This window comes from Hypomesus transpacificus, chromosome 19 (genome assembly GCF_021917145.1).
Source record: "Hypomesus transpacificus isolate Combined female chromosome 19, fHypTra1, whole genome shotgun sequence".
In the NCBI taxonomy this organism is placed as follows: Eukaryota; Metazoa; Chordata; class Actinopteri; order Osmeriformes; family Osmeridae; genus Hypomesus; species Hypomesus transpacificus.
Genome location: NC_061078.1, coordinates 7464308 through 7487053, shown reverse-complemented (window position 1 = coordinate 7487053; position 22746 = coordinate 7464308). Strand labels below are relative to the sequence as shown.

Here is a 22746-nt window from a genome sequence, read left to right as displayed (position 1 = left end):
AAAGAATACAACCAAAAGACAAAACATTCTCATCGGACACCTAAAAATGTCACGCTGACCCAGACACATTTCAGTGGGTTTTATTTAATGTTTTATTATCTTGTCTCATTGACGTGACACTATCTTAAGAGGCATGCACATAGATAAATGTATGGTTACGTTTTCTAATGTTCAGTACAATGAAGTTGAACCAGGAGCTGTCTAGTGGCCTGGCTCACTCAGTCACAGTGGGAAGCTCAGCTTTCACTCTGTCAATGCTCACACAGGAAATGAAGATATTTTCAGTAACCGAACAGTGGGTCTTACTTGAGCACAATACTAGATGAGATTCTCTTTATTTACACACATTCTAGCAATGGCAATGGGCACAGCTCTCACGACGACACACAACACCCACTCACAAGATGACACACTCAACACCCACTCACAAGACAACACACTCAACACGCACTCACAAGACAACACACTCAACACCCACTCACAAAATGACACACTCAACACCCACTCACACGACAACACACTCAACACCCACTCACAAGACGACACACTCAACACGCACTCACAAGACAACACACTCAACACCCAGTCAGAACAATAGCTTCCGTTTGGGACAGAATAACTTGATAAAGTTACTGTGGTACAGTATAGCACACATAGAAAATATTATTTCAAGTTTCAAACACTGATTTGAATTCAAAGAAGCTTAAACAATAGTTCAGAACTACGTATGTGAGAATGTGCTGTTCATCAAAATGGTTGCCAACATACATGAGGATTTAAAAAAGAGACTTACACAACCATTAGAATGACATGGTCATAGTATGGTAGAACTGCAGTATTGCCCTCATCTGAAGGATATGGCCTTTAATCACTCGGACCTTCACCTGCTAACCTTGGTCTAATGTGATGTGGATCTGCTGAGCAAGGGGAAATAACCCGGGTTCAATCCCAGGCCGGCTCTTTTACAGTCCATCTAAACTACAATGACAGCAGTGCTGAACTGTCTCTCTATCAAGTTCTTCTCTCCTCCGACTTCCACACCCTTATCTTTACTCTCCTCCCTTCTTCCCTCCTGTACCCCGACATTCAGTACACATTCCCCCATGACCTGCAAAATCCACCCCCCTCATTAGCACATCATATATTTACATCACCAAGAAATAAAGTACACAGGAAGTACGCTGACACACAGGAACTAATTACATTTATATGGATTTAAAAATCAATGCATTCATTCATTCATTCACTCACTTCCTGTTTCTCACGCAGAGGACAAACAAAGCACAGACAACAAACAAACAACAACCAAAAAATAAGGTTAACATTCTCTGTCTCGGAGTATGCCTGGTGTTAGAGCAGGGATGGAGGAATAATGGTAGTAGTCAACAAGTCATCACAAGGCAGAGAAGAAGATGAAAAGAAGTCTCTTCCTGCCCACAGGAAGTGAAGCTGTCCTCGGCATGTCATTTGTCAGTCCGTCATGTCCATCAAAGTTCTTGTAACCATTCACAGGAGGAGCAGAGATATCCTTATATGTACATGGGTGTCTCCTGGCCAGTTAGGAGGCGGAACATGGCGGCCGGCATTGTCTTCATGTGAATCTGAAGCACAAACAAACCCCATAAGCAAGCATCGAACTGTGTGTGCTTTTGTAAGTGTGCTCCACAGGTGTACGTCTCACCTCGCCGACAGAGTTGGACAGTGCCTGGACGATCTTCTCGTGTGCCGTGGCCACCACACTCTGGCTGTTGATCTCAATGATGCGGTGTCCTACCCTGACCCCCCCTCGCTCGGCAATGCCCCCCCTCATCAGACTGCAGATCTGGGGGAGTGACAACACACACACGACTTACTGAGTGGGTGATTGATTGATAAATTCATCATTCATCTATTTGAAAGGGACAGGCAAAAACAGGAGGAGAGAGTGAAGCAGAAGAGAGAATGTTAATAATGCATGCATGCCAGCCCATCCTCCCATCAGTGGTCAGTGTTGCCTCTAGAGGCAGAGGGTTTCATTAGACAGATCGATCTGCTGGCTAGCTGCTGACTCACTGAGAGATGACTGAGAAATGTGTGTGTGTTTGTTTGTATGTGTGTGCGTGTGTATGTGTGACCTACGATGCCATTCTGTACACTGAAGCCCAGCTGGTACTTGAGGTCGGGTCTTTTGATGAGGACAGTGGTGACAGGAGGACAGCTAACAATGTTCAGCTTCACTTGCACCTGGTTCTTCAAGCCCTGGACACGCACACACACACACACACACAACACAACACGTACACCCACCCACACACACAGGAACACGGAATGAGATCAGACAGAAACAGAGATAGTGAATACATCATCTATCTGATCTGATCCATAGCTCTCGTCCACGTCTCTCTGCCCACCTTGATGATGCCCTGACAGGTGGCGAGGGGCAGGCCCACCAGGCTGGTGTTGTTGATGGACATGATCTGGTCTCCGATGCTGAGCTTCCCAGAGCGGGCGGCGGGGGCGCCATTGAGCATGTTGGCCAGGATGACGGTGGGCAGGATGGAGCCCCAGCCAGACTCCACGATGACCACGCCCAGCATCTCCCCCTTCTGCTTCTCCACTAGGAGCTAGGAAGATATGCACAACGACTTCAGTGGAGGTAGATCAACGAAAACAGAAGTCATAAATGAACAGACGGTGTGCACCCGTCAGAAAGTGGACATTTTATGGGGATAAACAGATGGTGAAGCCCAGGTAACTGTTACATGGATCCTCCTCAGAGTCCTGGAGCTTCCTACCTCTTTACAGTTTTCCGAGTTAGAGAAGTGGATGAGGTCATCGTTGTACATTTCCTGTGTGTTGATGATGTCACTGTACTCCTTCTGGCTAAGGTCCTCAGGGTTGATGCCATTGGCTCTCAGGAACTCCTGATAGGCCACGCTGAAGGCCTGGCCAATGGACTGGGCGATCAGCTGGGCCTGGGGGACGAGCCGCAACCAACCAGGAAACAACGTCAGATGTACTCAGTGAGACATTTGATTGGTTAACAGTCTGGGAGAGAATAGCCAGTCTGTCCAGATTCCCCCTGCCCCTGCACATGACCCCCTACCCCCTGAGAGAGAAGACAGATGGGAACTGTCTCATCAGGCACAGCTAGCAGGAGAGGATATCAACCACCATGACAGGCAGTATGTGTCACCCTGGCCTCGCTTTGTGTCTGTCACAGGCTTGGTACTGTAAGTGACTGTCTCTCTCTTGTCTTTGTCACAACCCCAGCACTGTGTGTGTGTGTGTGTGTGTAAAGGAGAAAGAAAGGACTGCATTGCAGAAGCAGACATTTCTGGCAGGATAGTGGAGAGATATACTCAATCAGCATCATCTTTGCTCTGCTGCATCTCTGGCTGTGACCAAGGTCACATGACATGTCCTCTCCAGGTCATGTGACCCCCCCCCCCCATCCCCCCCCCCCCCAGGCGGCTAGCTGGTTTTAACACCTCCCTGGCTCTCACAGCAGGAAGGTCTGTGATTTAACACTAACACCCTGTCACAACAGCTCAACAGCTCAGTGACAAGGACCAGGCCCTCTGCCCTCAGTACCATCTTGTCACCATTGCAGAGTAGCGCCTCCATCCCTCATCTCTCTCTCTCTCTCTCTCTCTCTCTCTCTCTCTCTCTCTCTCTCTCTCTGTCGCACACACAGACTCACGTCCTCAGACTCAAAGACGTGGCAGATCATCTTGTACTGTTTCTTGGTGTCTGGTGCCCCTGGCGTGGTCTCTATGCAGTCCTGGGAGGCGGTCCGGGGCATGCGGCGCCGAGCCATCAGAACCACAATGTTCCCGATGTCAGCGATGTACGAGATGGTACGCAACGCATTGTCCATCATCGTCTCCTGGGAGCACAACAACGTCAACACCATCATCATTAAAAACAACAACAGCACCATCAACAGGTTATTGGTCACCAGACGATAATATCATTGAGTGTGTTTGTGTGTGTGGTAGATTTAAGTACGTTTAGAAAGCCTCTATTAGTAAGTCTAATGGGCTGTACATTGGACTGTCCCTGAAGGGTCAGATCCTGACCTGTCCTTACACACACCCTAGAAGAGGGGAGAGGGGAGAGGAGAAGAGACTGCATTGCAGCATGTTGGTGTGCGCCAGGCAGCCCACGCACTGCCTGCTGTTAGGAAGACAGACAACTGCTCCACAGCTCGAGCCAACCACACACAAACAAATGAGCATACAAACAAATCGCTACAAAAACGGACTTTGATTCAGATCTTAGAGGGACAACACAGGTTCAGGGTTATACCAGCTGAATGATGACCATGTCGGGATATAACGGATGTTATGTGTCACAATGTTAGATCACATGCTGAAGACACATATTTATATAAGGTTCATTTGTGCTCTGCTCTGTCTGCAGCCAGATGTCCACAAGCTTTTTGGCTTTGCTAAAGCGATTTCCCTCCCTCTCTCTCTTTCTCACTCGGCCTTTCTCTGTTTTCCCTCTCTATTGGTACCTCTTTCAGTCCTTTTTTTTCTGTCTCTCTCTCCGTCTGTGGAGACTCAAATGTGCCAGATATAAACGTCACCAGATTTGATGATGATGAATAATAGCTGTCTGTGACAGTCACTGGGGATGTGCCTGTTAGGGTTAGGGCTGTGTGTGTCTGTCTGTGTGTGTATGTGTGTGTACCTGTGAGTCAGCATTGAGGACCTTGATCCTCTGTGTGGAGATGAACAGGTCCACCTCCGTCAGGCTCTGTCCATCCCCCTCTGGGCTCTGGAAGGACACACACAGGAGGAACATGGGTCAGAGTGCACTGAAGAAGAGCCAGCTAGCCATGCTGCTACACACACCCACAACTGGAGCCTGGTACCGTCACACACCCCAGACCTGGAGATCTAGACGACTGAACTGAATCACTAACTCAATCGCGTCTTACGTGTCTGTCTGTACGTTGTCTCTATTGTGTCTGTGTTGTGTCAGAACTGTCTATAGATGAGCATCAGAAGCAGAGAGACACAGGTAGCAACACCAGTTAGACTCATACAAGCTACAGCTGAGAAAGCATACATGCACACCAAATGGGGGCCATGGTGATGGGTGATACAGGGGAGGGGACGGGGTGAGTCAGCAGTAAAGGCTGGACGGTGAGGGGTGAGTGTAAGGGCAGGGGGTAAGAAATGGGAAGGGGTGAGGCAGAACCGAAGGCTGGGGTCATGGGGACCTGCTTGGCACTCGGTTTCATTGCCATAGTGATGATGGAGAGTGGGCACTGCGACATGGCACAGTGCAGTATTTCTAACCCATTCCCAGCTGGCTGAGGCATGAGTGTGCCAGGATAAATAGAGAGAGGAGGAAAGGAGAAGAGAGGAGAGGAGGAAAGGAGAAGAGAGGAGAGGGGGAAAGGAGAAGAGAGGAGAGGAGGAAAGGAGAAGAGAGGAGAGGAGGAAAGGAGAAGAGAGGAGAGGGGGAAAGGAGAGGAAAGGAGAGGGGGAAAGGAGAGGAAAGGAGAGGGGGAAAGGAGAGGAAAGGAGAGGAAGAGAGGAGACGAGAGGAGGAGAGAGGAGCATGGCAGAGCAGAACCCTTGCAGTAATCGCTGTGTCCTGCACACTAATCAAATTAGGTATGATTTCTAGTAATTAATTAACGTGGCTGCAGTGTGTAAAATGAGCAGATTAGTGTAAACAACACAGTATAAACATCATAAATAGACAGTTCAGCTCAAATATCCTGTACACAACTGTTGCTGTTAATGTGATAGTGGATACCCATTTACTAATAGTTTCTAGTAACTCAGATTAGAGAGGCTTGTTGTTCTGCGGTTGTTTAGAGGCTGCTGGGATACGAAGATCCTCCAGCTCTCAGTGATGCCAGCTATGTATGACACACACATACATGCAGACACACACAGATGGCTGGGTGGAGGAAGGGGAGAGTATGGGGAAGGTGGCGGTACTTCTTTGGTATATTCAGATTGTGTATTTTTACACACCGCCTTTTTCTTGATTTTGGCAGCCTTCTGAACCCTCTGGTGGGCGTGGCCAGGCATGGCATGGGCGTGGTCGGGCAGGCGGGACAGGAGAGGCGGGGCAGGGACAGAACGGGGTCGGCAGCAAACACAGGAGGACAGGAAGTAAAGAAGGAAGATAAGAAAGAGAGGAAAACCGAACAGCCAGAAGCACGTGTGCCACCTCTCTGCTCTGAACATGTGAGCAGAGAGAGGGAGAGAGAGGGGGAGGAATGGAGAGGACACTATTCCATTTCTAGAAGAGATAAATGGAAAGACAGAGAGAGCTAGAAAGAGAGAGAAGTATAGTGAGACATACAGTGAGAGAGAAGAGAGTAAGGTATAGGTCGAGAGACATATGAAGATACACATAGAGAGAGCCAGATGGAAAAAGGCAGGAGGAGACAAACATTGACAGAGAGGTGGCACAACCATGTTTGGCTGAAACAAATCAAAACAGCAATTAGAGGGAGATAATTGCTATTTTTTCTCTATTTGGAAACATCAAATCATAACACATGCAAAAATGAGTTTGACACTGCTATTGTTCTTCCTTTTCAAACTACAGCAGAAGGCTGATCGTCAGAACTTCAGATGAACACATTACAGTAGGCTACCTCTATAGATGAGTGAGAGGCATTCCTGAGTTCTCCTTTTGAAGCTTAATGTATCAAAGATGCTCCTGATAACATGACACCCTTTCAGATCACGCCAACCTCAATACAAACCGTCTGAGTTTTAGAACAACCTGATTCTAGAATGTTCAAGTTTACCGATAGAAGACAGAGGATGAACTTCACGATGTAGGCCTTTAGAACATGGTGTAACAAAGAGGGGATTTATGTGAGGCAGAAAAGAAAATAGCGGAATATGCCTGTATGATGAAGAGAGACAAAGATATATCTAGAATAAACCAGTCTCTCCATCTTCAGCAACAGTGGTCCATCTAGAAAGGAGCTAGCAGACAGCCAGGAATGAGAAGCTAGCAGCTAGCCCGTAGGAAGACGCTAGTAGCTAGTTAGGAATGAAGAGCTAACAGCCAGCTAGTGAGAAGCCAGCTGCGAGTTTGGAAGGAGCAAGAGTGGGCGGTGAGCTGTTGCAACCTGAATATAAATGAGAGGCACATCATGCCAAAAAGATGCGCATAAATTATCCAACCTTGTTAAACTGCAACACCATGTGTAATTTCCCACACAGTGTCAATGTCAAGTCCCAGTGTTGTGCTCTCAGGGTCACACTTTTAAAGGATCCAGGTGCAATTCAAGTTGTCTGGGTGGGATGTTGTTGTTGTTGTTGGCTTGTTATATGGTCTGGTTTTGGACCACAGCAGTCAGGACTTTGTTGAAGAAGGTATGTGTGTGTGTGTGTTTCTTTGTGGGTGTGTGTGTGTATGTGTGTGTGTGTGTGAGAGAGAGAGAGAGAGAAAGAGAGAGAGAGAGAGAGAGAGAGAGAGAGAGAGAGAGAGAGAGAGAGAGAGAGAGAGAGAGAGAGAGAGAGAGAGAGAGAGAGAGAGAGAGAGAGAGAGAGAAAGAGAGAGTGTGTGTGTGTGAGAGGGTTTAAGATGAAGGAGCCGGTTCTGCTGGCTCTGCTGAGCACCATATGGCCCATTCATCTACAGACACGTGCTGTTCTTCCTCCTCCTCCTCCTCCTCAGAGAGAGAGAGAGAGAGAGAGAGGGGGAGTAGTCTTGTCGGATGACCTAGCTACAGTACTCGCAGAAATAATGAAGTTGAAAAAATAAACCCAGGCAGTAAAGCGTTGCCATGGTTTCATCTTCAAAGGCCTTTGATGGAAAAGTGAGATAGAGTGAAGGACAGAGACAAGAGAGAGCATGATAGTGAGTGAAAGAGCGAGAGACACACAGAGAGAGAAGAAAGGAAAAGAAGTAAAGCAAAAGAAGGAGGTCGGTAGAAAGAGAGAGAGTGACAGAGAGAAAGAGAATGAACAGACAGATTGTGTCCCGATGAGTTGGTCCCAGGACACCGCAGGTGTGGAGAAGCTTTAAAGACTGAGGGGAGCCAGAGACGTGCTCTCTTCCACACCCAGCCCACCCATTCCTCCACCTTCCTCCCTCCATACCTTCACCCTGCTCACAGCCTCCTGGGCCTGCATCATGCGAATGTTCTTGGAGGGGTTCCTCTCTGACAGCAGCTGGGTGGAGCCCAGGTAGTTAGCAGCAAAGATAATCCCATCAATCAGGTCCTCTGGCTCACATGGTCCCGGCACTGGAGGGGGAGGCCGAGGGGGAGGGGGGAGGAGAAATACGATGGGATTAAATATAGAAATAAATGAGCTATATAATTCCTGTTCTGGCTAGGGTGTGTGAGACACAGAGACAGTGGAGGACTGGACTGGACCCTGGTATGCAGGCTGGGGGAGAGCATGGCTGGGGGAGTGTGGGGGGAGGTGGGGGAGAGATGGGGGAGCGCAGCAGAGGTTTATCCATGTGGGATATGGAGATGAGGACTCTAAAACACCCCCACCCAGGGACTCAGCTCACCAAAGAGCTTGGAAGGGGGAGGAACAGGCAGCCAGAGAAACAGGCAGTCAGAGGAACAGACGACCAAACAACCAGCTCAGAACATTGGGTCTCCTCTCATAATATGCTGTATATGTGTATGAAGAACTCCCTGACTTGAAGTGGAAAAAGAGTATAACTACTGTAAATCTAATTTATATTTATTAAATTAGAGTTTAATTGAGTTTAGTGTAATTATATTAATCAGGTTCTACATAATTTGAATAGTACTTAAAATATACATATTGTGTGTATTCACATACTTATTGACAGATTTAATACATTAGGTATGTTTCAAATTATAGTTTGTAATTATACTTTAAGTACGAAATGCTTTCGATTGGGCAGAGTCTTAGCTGAAACTTCCTCCGCCTGTCTGTATCTGTAGTACTGAACAGACCCCCCTCCTTCTAATCATATACACCTCCTGCATCTAGACAGCTGGAATCATCTCACCAGCTCTACCCCATCAGTCCTCCTCTACTCACCAGAGATCAGGGTCATCACCAGATAGGACAGACAGCTGAGATTGAGACTCACCATCCACAAAGCTGGGGAAAGCCGCTGCCTTCTTAGTTTGCTGCAGAACAAATAAACAAAGAAATAGAGAAGAGTCAGATATGGTGATGAGACTGGCTGAAGCACAGCAGGAGAGAGATCACCAAGACCAAGAGCAACTTCCTGTCTGTGGACCATATCAAACCAAAACAAACAAGAAACACCAACAACCACTCTGCAGCTTCACTCTCAGAAGGTTTCTGAGTTACAAAGTGGGACCTTTGTAACTCAGGCTAGGGATGCAGCTAAGAGTGTGACAGTGGATGTACTTTACTGTGTGTGTGTGTGTGTTTGTGTACATGTGTGTCTGTGTGTATCTAACCTCTGGAGTGTTGTTGTTCTCCAAAGGAAGGTTGAGATCGGAACGATTCTGCTTTCTGGTTGGCTGCTGCTCTGGGCCGTTGGTCACCTGACGAGGGGGGCAGGAGGGGTTACGACCTCATGATGACCTCAGCACCGGAACACAGAGCCACAACTGGGTGCAGATGCAGAACAGTGACGGTCACCCTATTAATAACTTTTATAGTTCTATAGCTGGTACTACTCTCGTCCCCTGCCATACTCAGTCTGACCCAGTTCCACACTGCTACGCTAGCTACATCAGTTACCATGCATTCACACACGCGCCTGCGACGTAGCAGGTGTGTGTCTCAGCATGGGCCCTCAGGAGACGGCCGCTCGCCATCTGTGGGCTCCTCACCTCCTCCTCTCTTACTCTCCTCTTCCTCTACTTCGAATGGTGCTATGTACTCGTGCTATGTCGTTCTTTACAACTGTGCTGTGCGCTTCTGACCTGTTCCTGGGCCCGGTGTGGACGGTCTTCGGGCGTACTCGCCCGCACCTTGAAGCCCCTCTGAAGGTCCGGGTTGTTGTGGCGTGCAGAGGGCAGGTTTAGGGACTTGGGCCGGCTGTCATGGCGGTGGAGCGGGTAGGGGCCGGGGGCCGGAGAGGGTTTGGCAGGGGGTAGTGCAGGGGGAGGGTAGTTAGCAGGGGCGGAGTCGTGAGCCAGCTCCTCTGGGCTGTGGTCGGTACCACTGCTCAGACTGCCCATGCTCATACTCATCTTGATCTCGGCCACAATCAGGTCAATGTCCTCCTCAGCCTCCTCCCCCACCTCCCCTCCTTCCCCCACCTGCCTCCCCCGGTATTGGGACACACCAACACAGTTCCCATTGGCCTCTGGGACGTAGTAGTCCTCTGTGTAGCCCCGCCCCTCTCCTGTCTCCTCCTCCTCTTCCTCCTCTTCATTGGGAAGGTACTCCTCGCTCTCCTCTTCCTCCTCCTCCTCCCTGGGGGGGGTCTGCTGCATTGGGGCGGGGCTTGGATGGTGGTGGTGCAGGATTGGCTCGGGCCGTCCATCGTAGATCTGTTGATCTGCATCCTGTTCCACCACTTCACAGCGTACTTCCCCCTCCTCCTCATCCCCCTCTCGGTCCACCCACTCCTCTCTCACCTCTTCCTCCTCCTCCCCCTCTCCCTCGACCCACTCCCCTCTCACCTCCTCCCCCTCTCCCTTGACCCACTCCCCTCTCACCTCCTCCCCCTCTCCCTCGACCCACTCCACTCTCACCTCCTCCTGCTCCCCCTCTCCCTCGACCCACTCCTCTCTCACCTCCTCCTGCTCTCCCTCTCCCTCGACCCACTCCTCTCTCACCTCCTCCTGCTCCCCCTCTCCCTCGACCCACTCCTCTCTCACCTCCTCCTGCTCCCCCTCTCCCTCGACCCACTCCTCTCTCACCTCCTCCTCATCCACCTCTCCCTCCTCTTCCACCCACTCCTCCCTCAACTCCTCATCCCCCCCCTCGTCCCTCCTCCACCCAGTGCTCCAAAACCTCCCCCACCTCCCTCTCCTCGCCCTCCCCCTCCTCCCACTCTTCTACAGCCTCCTGACATTCGTCTGTGTCTGCAACAGGCTCCACTGCAGCCCTGCAGTCGCCGCGGCTACAGTCCCCTCTGCTACAGTCGCCGCGGCTACAGTCCACGCTCTCCATGTAGGAGTCGTCTTCGGGGCAGTAGCGGATGTAATAGGTCACGCCCTCGTCCTCCTCCGCCAAGCCTTCATCATAGTCTTCCTCCTCGTCCGATGTGTTGTTGACGTAGTCAGAGCTGGAGTCTCCGTCCAAGCTGTCCGCTCGACCCCGGAAGTCTGAGTGGGCGTGGTTGTGGGCGTGGGCGTGGTCGTGGGACTGCTCACACTGGTGGTCAGGTGTAGAAGGAGTGGCCGGCCGGTGGGCTGTCAGCTCTGCATCCAATTGGCCACAGTAATGTGGCTCCGCCCCTTCATCCGGTTGGACATGGGCCTGATCATGTGAGTCTTTAGGATACGAAGTTGGGTGGGACCGCACGGGTAGTTTCCTGTCATGTGACTCTGAAGGGAAGGGGGCGGGGCAGGGCCGGGGGAGAGGCTCAGCCATACTGCTTCCTCCCTGATTTGTTCCTGGCCTCTTCCTGTGAGCCATGATATGCTGCTTACAGGCCATGCATGGCTACAGTCACAGTCCTGACAAACACAAAGAAACAGTCATTAATAGCAAGGCTGCACACACACACGTACACACACACTGACTCCGTCTGCATCTCTTCCTTTCCCTCTGACAGGCCGATCCATTACCACTATTGAGTTGGACAGCTTCTCATTTACTTACACACCCAGAGCAGCGGCACTGCTTACTAGGCAATACTACGAGTCCCACAATGCAACACCTCACTCAATACATCCCCACTGGGTTGGACAAAAGCCTGACACTGTGCCAGAAAAAATGAGAAGCATCTTGAGAGAGTGGGGGGGGGGGGTGATGGAGGGAAGTTGGCAGATGAGTCAAGCAATTGACCCTCTGGTACTAGAGAGACAACCATACACCTGGGAGCTCTGTCCTGTCTATTTCTCTTGTTCTATTGTACCATTCTAGCAGGTAGGTCAGTAGAGGGGGACCCAAAGTCAGGAGAAAGAGGGATATAGGGAGGGGGAATATAATAAGATTATTTCGGGTGCTTCTTCATACAGGTCTCTGAAACAGTTCAGCAATCTCATTAAAAAGTTATCAGGCCACAGAAAGATAGCACAAATCGTGAGGAATTCTATTATAGAGGACACACACAGTTGAAGCATATTGTCAGGACATATTACATTAGGTGTCAATGCAGCAGTTTTAGCAGTGTTTCACATTGACCCATTCCCCTGAGCCTTCTCCATCCATCCACCCATCCTCTCTTTCCCATAATATCTTTCTCCCATCCATCCATCCATCCATCCTACTTTTCTCTCTTTTACTTTCTCTCATTCGTCCATTCACCGAGCATTGCTCAGGGCCATCGCCAGCAGTTACGCATGACAACAGCTCTCTGAGGAGTTTGTTGTTGCTTTCACAGCACCATCTCTCTTTCTCTCCTTCTCTCTCCATAATTACGCTTTCCATCACAGTGATTACAATGGCTAATTACCCTTGCACGGGCCTGCACAAAAAGGCTCTCCCCCTACACACGAACACTCTCCCGTACATCCCTCTTTCAGTGTGTGATTGCGGGGTGGGGCTATGGCTGGAGGACAACAAGACTGCAGCTAGACTTGGAGGACGCTAGCTCACATACACACACCAACCTACACGTTATGAACAAAGGCTGTCTTCTTCAACCCACAGGCTAAAGGTACAATAGTGAATTTAACAACCACAATGGACAGCCTTCCACAGGCTATTTGCCCCCACCCCCCCCCACTGGCCCTTTTCTCTCCTTTATCTTCCCCGTCTTGCATTGTTCTCCATGTTGTCCCTCCTCCTCCCCTTCATCCTCCACTCACCACAACCGGGCCACACCCTTCCCTCCCCCTATCCCTGTGAGAGAATGGTAACTAAGGGTAACAGCCTCTCCTGGGGGACCAGTGACCTTTCACCTCCTCTGTTTTTTTTTTGAGTCCATCTCTCCCTCCATGTCTGGATTAAGGCTGATTATTCCACAGAGTTACTATGGCAATGCATTACCACTCACATGGTGTGTGACTGTATATTTACATATGTGTAACATACGTGTACAGCATTTTTGCAAGTATAAAGTTGACGTGTAAATCAACATGTTTCCGAACCAGAATGTCCTCAATGTCCCCAGATGTCAGCTTTGTTTGGGACAGGCTGCACATTTCACACACTTGACAGGTTTTATTGAATCTGAATACATTACCATGTGAATGAGAATGGACCTGCCACAACACACACACACACACACACACACCAGTACATACACAACAACTAGCAAATACACACTAGCACAAACACACACCAGCTCACACACACCAACTGGCATACACACACATCCCAGCATAAAAGTTGTCCCACCAGCTTAATGATTCTACAAAATCATAATAAAACACACAGAATCATCTTTATTGGCTGACACCAGACTAGCATGCCGGTGTTTGTGTGTTGACAGAAATCAGTCAGTGTCCGGTGTGTCCACGTCTCTACCATCTGCCTGTGTCGGGGAGCCACTTGCATGCTCACATCAGCCATGAGAGCCTGTAAGGTTAGAACTGCCTGCATGTACTGTAAGAAAGCTCATAACATGGGTGAGGTGTCTGCCAGTTGTCCAAGAAGGTCTACAACGACGTACATGTGCCTAGAGAACCTCCTCGTGGATATTACACAATTGGACAACTGTTAAACCACAAAATCAAGATAACATTTCACGACAGTGTCAACAGCCCGTTTGTATCTGGGTATTTAACGCAACATAGCTAATTGATGCAAATGGGGGGCAATTATCAGCTAACACTGGTTTGATTTGAAATCCCCCTCGCCTGCATCCCAACAGGACGTCTTAATCTCTTCCTTCCTGTGCAACACCAGGCTCATGTTGCATTTGCTCCCTGTTTCTCTCGAGCTCTCTTGGAAAACAGCATTTGAAAAGAGCTGAACAAGACAGAACAGGACAGGGTAGATTAGAAACGGGACAGAGCATTGCAGAGTAGCGCCTCCATCTCTCATTTTCTCTCTCTTTCTCTCTCTTTCTCTCTCTCTCTCTCTCTCTCTCTCTCTCTCTCTCTCTCTCTCTCTCTCTCTCTCTCTCTGTGCTGCACTCTCTGCCTCAGAGGCCTAGAGAATACTAATGCCTTTGCCCGCATACTGGAGGCCATTGTTCACGCTTAGGAGAAGTGGGGAGAGGAGAGAAGAGGAGAAAGATCTGTCTTTATTCCCAGGCTGTAGCTTGAAATGTTCTAATCATCACCTGAAGACACGGAGCAGAGGCAGACAGCACCACACACGGCAACGCTGCACACACAATGACAAAAACCTTGAGCTGTTATTGATTCCATCTCCCCCGCAATCAATGTCATTAGTGGTGTGTGTGTGTGTGTGTGTGTGCCGTGGTGACACAGCTGGAGCACAGCTGAATCAGAGAGTGGTGTGGTCGCATGAATAATGCCCTCTAAAATGGTCAGACGAGCCCAGAGGAGAGGTGCAGACACACACGCGCGCACACACACACTCCTGTTGAACCTAGCTGGCCGATGCCTTACAACCCATCATAATGACTTGCTTTATGAAGCATGTCTTAGTCATTAAAGAGTGAATTAAAGTACTTGAGCACAGTCGGCTGGAATCAATCGAGTCTCAGGAGCCAGACTAGTGAGACAGTAAACTGGGTGGGTCTGCCCTAGCTGGCTCTCCTGTATGAGGGTCTTCCCTAGCTGGCTCTCCTGTATGAGGGTCTGCCCTAGCTGGCTCTCCTGTATGAGGGTCTGCCCTAGCTGGGCTGCCCCCCAGCCCTATGCTTGTGGTCCCAGATCCCAGGGCTGTTTCAGGGCTGTTTCAGGGCTGTTTCAGGGCTGTTTCAGGGCTGTTTCGGACACGTTTCAGGGCTGTTTCAGGGCTGTTTCAGGGCTGTTTCAGGGCTGTTTCAGAGCTGTTTCGGACACGTTTCAGGGCTGTTAAACTCCTCAGCTGGAAGCAGGTCCAGAGGCACAGCGGCGGCAGGGAGTTCCCATGGAGACCAGAGTGACGCTAGAGGGAGGTTTCTGGTCACCTGCTGCTTCTCTCTGCTGCCTCAGGAAATGACTCTCTGAATAGAGGTCTGCTTCCCAGAGGGCACAATCACAAACACGCATGGAGGCTGACACGCACACACGCATTGCACACACACACACGTTTTTTCACAGGTCTGATAAAAACCACACACACAGACACGCAGGCACACACACACTGTCCTGCCAGATGTCACCCTTTTGGAGGCTTTCAGAATCAGCCCAAACCCAAAATGCACTCAATAACATGACGTAGACGCTGGCACAGTTCCAGTAATCATGGCTTAGGCTCAGAACTCACAGAAAGAGAACACTGAAATTGCAGCTCTCCGTCCACCCTCCTGCCTCCTATCCATCCCCACCCTACCCCTGCCACCCGCCACCTCTAAAGTGGAGAGGGCAGCATCACCTTCCCACAATACCCTGCTGTCATTATAAAACCGCTTATCAGAAAGCAATGATGTGTGATTGGCTTGTTCACCATGGTTGGTGATTAGTGGCTAATACGTCCGTAGTAAGTGATTGGCTGGTTGATACCTCCATGGTCGGGGATTGGCCGTGATGTATCAGGCAGCAGTGTCAGCCTAAACCCTGAGGCTTCTTTACAGTTCTAGAAAGTGATGGGAGTTTACTGAGGTTGCAGCATGTGATGACGCGTTCTAATGTTCTAGAATATGGTGATATCATAGTTTATTAATGTTCCAGAAGGATAATGAGGCTTCTCTGATGTTCTGATGTGTGATGAGGTTTCTCTAATGTGTCCTTTAAGTCACTTCAACAGTCTCTCCTAGGGGCATCACTGAACTGGGATGATAAAGCGGTTGGAAATCTTGCTTCTAGTGAAGCCTAGTGTGTCGGGAGAGGAAGAGAACCCCCAGCCTCAGCTTTAGGCCTACGCCTCAGCCTCAGCCCCAGCCCCAGCCTCAGTCCCAGTATGTAATAATGTATGAATCACAGCTATTTTGGGCTTGTGGTTTTCTTCTGCTCCTTCCTGTGTGGGAATCTTGAGGGACGCTCCTCCATCACAGCAGACAGAGAAGGAGGTCAACATCAAGTCATGTGTGAGCGTTTCTTTGTCCCTTCAAGTGAAATAAAAACTGATCATGTAACACAGATACGTGTCCCTAGCCATGTGTGTATGTGTGTGAGGTTGGGACCAGCCTTGCTTTTATGGTAGTGTGTTGGTCAGTGATCCTATGATGGATACAGGATTACACAGCTCAGATCCAATCCCCTTACATCACCCTAACCCTAACATCACAGAGCGGAGCTGCCTCTGGGGTGCTAATCTGTCCTTCAACCACCCAGCAGCCATCAGTATCAACTACCTAGACTACAACTCCCACCAGTATGAACTAGCTAGACTACAACTTCCAACAGCCATCAGTCTCAACCAGCTAGACAACAATTCCCAACATCCACCATTATCAAGTATCTTTCCTACAACTCCCACCAGGTGAGTGTGAGTGAGTCTGTTGAGTGACAGGATAGTAGTCTCTCTAGTAACACTAAATACACTCTGCGCCTCCTCTTCTCCTTCTGTCTCCTTTTCTCCCAGTCTCCTCCATCTTTCTTCCCCCACCTCCCTCTCCTCTCTCTTCCTCTCTCCTCCCACCTCTCCTTTCTCCCTCCATTATCTCCTTCCTCTCTCCTCCTCCTCTCTCGACACACTACCTCCTCTGTTTCCTCCTCTCTATTCCCCTTCTCTGTCCTTCTTCTCTCTCCCTGTTCTCTCACGTTCCTCCCTCTCCTGCCCCTCTCCACCAGCAGTGTAAATAAGAGATGAGCAGCAGCGGCTCTAGAGAGGTTTACAGCTCTGCTGTTGTTTTTGCTACTCTTCCTCCACCCTACACAACTTCAAAGACATGTCCCCCGACACCTTGGTCCTCCTCCCTCCTCCTCCCTCCTCTTCCTTCCTCCTCCTCTTCTGTTAGGATAGCATAAGTCCCATCTTCTCGTCCTATCAGGAGAGGAGAGGACAGTTCTCTCAAGAGAGACTCCTCAAATAAATGCCAATTTCAACATCTACCGAGAGGATGTGTCTGGATGCAAGATGAGAATCCCTCTCTAAGCTCCCTCTTACCCATCCAACCTCCCTTTCCTTTGTTCACCTCTCCTCTCCCTCCCTCTCTCTCCTCTCACTCATTTAACCACCACTCCTTCCACCTCTGTCTCCTCCTCACGTGCCTCCCTCCTTCTTGCCTCCCCTCCTCTCTTCACTTCCCCCTCCTCCCCCCTCCCTCCCTTGTTTCTTCCGTGCAAGAGAAGAAGATGGCGCGTGCCTACTGAGAGCATGTTTGTTTTGTTGACTCCCAAAGGCCCAAAGGTTGCCCAGTCTAACCAACAGGTTCCTCCGCGTCACACACAAATAGGCACACACAATGGCAACCCAGTAATACCAATCTAGTTCTTTGGGGTTCTCTAGGGTTATGGTGGTTTCTGCAGGGTTGGGGTCCAGGTGAGATGACCTGAAACACAGAAACAGACCCCGAAAAGTGGGAAAAGAGAAAAAGATGAGAAAAGGAAAGAGAACAGTTTGAGAAAATATTGAAAGGGGGCCGTTCTGTGTGGCTTGGTGGAGTACTGAACACTGTCTGACATCAAAAGTGATTCAGATTCAATACCACTGCTGCCATCGAAAAAGGGAGGCGGGGTGCACTACACTAAGACGGAGCACTGGATCACCGGATCACAGTAAAGTATCTATCTCCATTTCTGACTTTCTTTTTGACTTTGTATTTCTCTCCCTCTCGGTCTCTCTGTCTTTCTTACTTTGGTCTGTCTGTCTGTCTGTCTCTCTTTCAAACGAACAGTCTCATAATCTGCCAGTAACACTAGACCAGACAGAACCTGACGAGGCGTTGTTTGATCTGAACAACAGCCCACACACACACATAAACACACACACACACACACACAAACACACACACACACACACAAACACACACACACACATAAACACACACACACACACAAAGAATCTGAGGAGAGGAGATACCAGCTCTGCCGACTGACTCAGCCTCCCCAGAGAGAGAGAGAAAGCGAGAGAGAGAGAGAGAGAGAGAGAGAGAGAGAGAGAGAGAGAGAGAGAGAGAGAGAGAGAGAGAGAGAGAGAGAGAGAGAGAAAGCGAGAGAGAGAGAAAGAGAAAGAGAAAGAGAGAAAGAGAGAGAGAGAAAGCGAGAGAGAGAGAAAGAGAGAAAGAGAGAAAGAGAGAGAGATAGAAGGCTGGTTATGAGAACATGCTGCTTGTTAGAACAGTAGATGGGAAGCTGGAATCTCTAAACACTCAAACAACTGCTGGTTCTACACACGTACATGCAGATGTACTATATCCTTCATGATAGTACAGTTGTGTTAGATATTTTGTGTTCGTTGGCTGTATGTGTCTATGTGTGTCTGCCTGTGTTTGCATGTGTGTGTGCCTGTATGTGTTAGCGTGTGTCTGTGAATATTGTCTGTATGTTTATGTGCGTGTGTTTGTCTGCGTGTGTGTGTACATAAGTGTGTATGATGAGATCTAAATCTCAGTTGACAGCCAGGGTTAGGTCTGGGGCAGTAACATGCTGAAAGTCATCCTGTCTTCATTAAGCACCTGCTATATGGTCACTATCATTGGGATACAGGAGCTGCAGTCTCGTCACCACGGTAGCGGAGACAACAGAAAGGCAGGTTCCAGGACAGCCAGAAGAATGTTCTATGGGACATTCTGACCATCCCTTCATAAGGACGCTGAATGAAGCTTAATGTTCATCATCCTCAGCTGCTACTGATAGGACTGTGTCAGCTACACACACACACACACACACACAGAGAGAGAGAGAGAGAGAGATAGACAAAGAGCTAGTGATTTCAGTGGGAGGCTTTCTGAAAGAGAAACGTCAGATGAGTGAAACATTACTGACAGACAGTAGGACCTCTCTCCTAGCATCTTCTCCTCCGCCCTCTTCCACCCGTTCATCATCCACCCTCTTCCTATCTCTCTTCCTCCTGACTATGTGTGTGTATGTGTTTGACTCCTCCAGAGATTTATGTCATTTTTAGGAGTCCTTGACCCTCACACATAACTGAACACCTCAGCAGAACAGCATCACACACACACATACCGCACAGAAAATACACTCATTCACACATACTCACATTCAAACACACCGCACACAGACAAATACACAGACTTACGCACACATACACACACATAGACTCAAACAAACGCCTCAGCAGTCTGGTTTCAGCACATTCAGCGAGGGTGCAACCTCATGCCCTGTTGTCACACTTTCCCCTCAGAGAAAACACCACTTTTCCTGGGCCACACCCTTCTCTCCTCCCAGTGAACACACCCCTCTCTCTGGGCCACACCCTTCTCTCCTCCCAGTGAACACACCCCTCTCTCTGGGCCACACCCTTCTCTCCTCCCAGTGAACACACCCCTCTCTCTGGGCCACACCCTTCTCTCCTCCCAGTGAACACACCCCTCTCTCTGGGCCACACCCTTCTCTCCTCCCAGAGAACACACCCCTCTCTCTGGGCCACGCCCTTCTCTCCTCCCAGAGAACACACCCCTCTCTCTGGGCCACGCCTTTCAGTCATACTGCAAGACAACAAGTCTTCAGGTGTAGGGTGACCCCAACACTTAAAACAAACATCTCACAAATATCCAGTATACAGGTACAGTGAGTGTTGATGATTGTCAGACAGGCTGTAATATACAGCTGAAAGCTATGTGTATGAGGACCAATCTTTATCATGTTCAATATCCTAGTTACACACCACCCAGGGTCTCTTTTACCCCATGACCCCTGCACAAACCTCTGAGGGACACACAGTCCCACTGTCAGAAGGAAGGAGGAAACTAGATGAGAAGGAAGGAAAGGAAAGGAAAGGAAAAGAGAGGAACATAATGTGATGAGGACAGAGGAGAGTAAGAAGAGGCATGTGACTCACATCGTGGGAGTCTGTTAGCTAATCACTGGCACAGAGCAGCATCTTTCTCCTGTCCTCCTTCCCTTTCCTTCACCAGCTGCTAATTCCTTGATTAATTCCTGGGGAGTAAAGTGTCATCCAGCGTGGATCTATAAATACGCTCCCAGCAGCCCTTGCTCAGCGACAGGCTTGGTGTTCCTGCACATTAACAGGATCTTCAGCGGGACTGAGGAGACACTGCTCCCTGCCAACGCCAACCTCTCCCCTGCTATCAACTTCTGCTCAGCCTCAGCCTGATCAAACGGAAATGCTGCCTTATGATCAAACAAAACAGCCATACAGAGCAGTTGATGCCATGCCATCCTCTTTCATGTTGCTATTACACAGAGAGCAGTTCTAGAACCGGTCCACTGGAACATGGATCTAGTTGTATGTTTCTTGGATGTTGTCCCCAGGATCAGACATGAATACAGTTAAAAACATTGTCACCAAGGTTTCAAGATGTTGTCTCTACAATGCAACAGGACAATATCATTTAATGATTAAACTCAATCTGATAAACAAGTGTTTTGGTAAAAACAAGTCACTTATGGTGAACAAGCCACTAAAGTGGAGCTAGAGACATCATTCCCTCTTCCTCCAAAAACACACTCAGCAGCGCTTTACGTAACTGAGGACCATAAACAACACAAACTACCTAGGGGCATATGGAGTCCCCTCTGAAGTTCCTCCTGAGGCCAAGAGAATAAACTTCAGTATGATCGCTTATGAGAGGAGGGTAAAGGAATGGAGAGAAGACAAGTGGACTTGCATATAATGACTGACAAGAAATGACATGAATACTCTATTGTCACTAATCAAGCTGTGTTTCTGCATAGCTGTTTCAGAAGTCGGACCAGCAAGGCACACAGAGCAGAACTAGTGGCCTGCTGGATCTGCCTCGACAGGCTGGCTGGTGGCTGAGGACAGAAACAATACACACAGACAGTCGACATAAGGCTCTCCTTCTGGCCCAGAAGAGAGACACTGAGACAAAGGGAGATAAAGGGAGGGAGGTAGAGAGAGATGAGCAATATAAGACGAATAGAGGTAAAGTGGCACAAAGAGAAGCAGAGAGAGAGCAATAGCAAGGGAGATTATGTCGCGTGGGGGTGGGTGACAGAGAGAGAAAGAAAGAAAGACAGAAAGAGAAAGAATAAAACATAGAGAGGGAGCGAATAACAGAGAGAGAGAGGAAGACAATGACAGAAAAAGATAGAGATAGTAGACAGAGAAAAAGATAGTAGAGAGAGAGAGAGGGAGAATCCCTATATTGTTATTGAACAGACAACTCCCAGTATAGGAGTAATGGATGTCCAGAATTTAGCATCATCATACAACAACCACGTAAACATAAATATTCCAGATATACTCCAGGCTCAATTGTCATACAAAGACCATTTCGTGTTATATTCCTAGCTATGGAATATATAATCTGAAAAGTGTGTGGTGATGAGGGGAAAATCCATCAGGTATCACTGGCTGTTTATCCTGGCTGGTTTCATACCCTGGCTGGCTTGTTGGATAACCGGGATGGTTGAACTCGAAGATGCTCTAGGAATGAAAAATCACGCATATTTGGTCGCAACAAACAGTAGCCTACATCTCTCCATGGATAAATACAGCAAGCATCTTACCTGTAGATGTGAGCTGGGCTTTGTAGGCTAATATCGATTGGGTCACCTGCCTTACTTGCACAGTGAAAAACGGATGCTGCATCCAAGAAGCAATCGTACAACCTCGCATCACTCGACGCATCACACGGAGAGCGAGCCACTGAAAATGCCCCGGAATATGAACAGCACAGACTCAAACGGACTCAGCCCCGAAACGTGTATGAATACGCCCCACTGCGGTGAACGGTAGAGTGGCGACGGCGGCAGCGGTTGCAACAGCAGCAGCGGCTGTGGCAGTTACCTCCTACTCACCACGACCAACGAGATGTAGACATTAGCCTACTCATACATTTGATTTCCACGGTACTGATTTAATAATCAAATGGTTTAAACATTAATTTCAGTCATTTGGTTTAATGACGAAATGAAATGATGAAATAGCTATGTTTTATGACTCCAGCCTAACCTAGCCTAGACTGTTTTCAAACCAGGATTCACGTTGAAGAGGGCAGGCCCTGTCTAGACCTATTGCAGCTACATGACAAAGACCTTGCGGTAAAACAGAAGGGCAGTGTGTGCTGATTATCCTCATATCAGGCTTGCCTCTCACTCTGAAACGGAAAAGAAACAGAAAGAAAGAGACACTTGTCTCCTCAAAGAGAAGTGAACCCTGATTGTCACATAAATGGCTTTACTTCTCCAGAAACAACAGCAAAGAGTAAAATGATATGCCGGCTCTAATCTGAGGCAATAATCCCGGCTAAAATACCGCGGATGGATTTTGCAGATGGGTAATCATGTATCCAATCGTCCTAAATTACGTTATCTGAGCAGTGATCTCACTGCTTCTTGTATGTGACCACAGACAGTGGCGGAACCAGAGTTTTAGATATGGGGTGGCCAAGGGGTGGCCATGGCTACTTCAGGGGGTCCATTGACCATGACAGAAAATGTGTGTCTAACCCTAGCCTGGCATCTAAGGATCTTGAATTAATCATATGATTGATGATTAGACACATCTTCAATGTGGTTAGTGTGATCCAGGGTTACTTTATGAGGGACCGTTTAGGAAATAATTCAGACTGTCC

The 22746-nt window shown here is 48.8% G+C and overlaps 1 protein-coding gene across 1 annotated transcript; it reads right to left on the bottom strand.

The window, feature by feature from the left end:
- Positions 1 to 64: 64 nt before the first annotated feature.
- apba2b (amyloid beta (A4) precursor protein-binding, family A, member 2b) lies at positions 65 to 21813 on the bottom strand. The gene is made up of 13 exons (XM_047041953.1): positions 21680 to 21813; positions 10914 to 11572; positions 9866 to 10543; positions 9395 to 9481; positions 9055 to 9094; positions 8076 to 8221; positions 4678 to 4764; positions 3683 to 3868; positions 2775 to 2954; positions 2391 to 2603; positions 2119 to 2238; positions 1682 to 1822; positions 65 to 1601 (listed from the first exon to the last, which is right to left on the bottom strand). The coding sequence occupies exons 2-13, from the start codon at positions 11550 to 11552 to the stop codon at positions 1530 to 1532; spliced, it is 2589 nt and encodes an 862-aa protein (XP_046897909.1). The 5' UTR covers positions 11553 to 11572; positions 21680 to 21813; the 3' UTR covers positions 65 to 1529.
- Positions 21814 to 22746: the final 933 nt, after the last annotated feature.

Bases quoted from the DNA above. Each gene is read 5' to 3' on its own strand.
- apba2b (XM_047041953.1), bottom strand. From the start codon at position 11,552: ATGGCCTGTAAGCAGCATATCATGGCTCACAGGAAGAGGCCAGGAACA. The intron at 10,544-10,913 runs GTGGGGGAGGTT...GTCGAGGGAGAG, and splicing joins GGGAGGGCGAGGAGAGGGAG to GGGGAGGAGGAGGAAGAGGT. The intron at 2,604-2,774 runs GTAGGAAGCTCC...ATATCTTCCTAG, and splicing joins ACTCGGAAAACTGTAAAGAG to CTCCTAGTGGAGAAGCAGAA.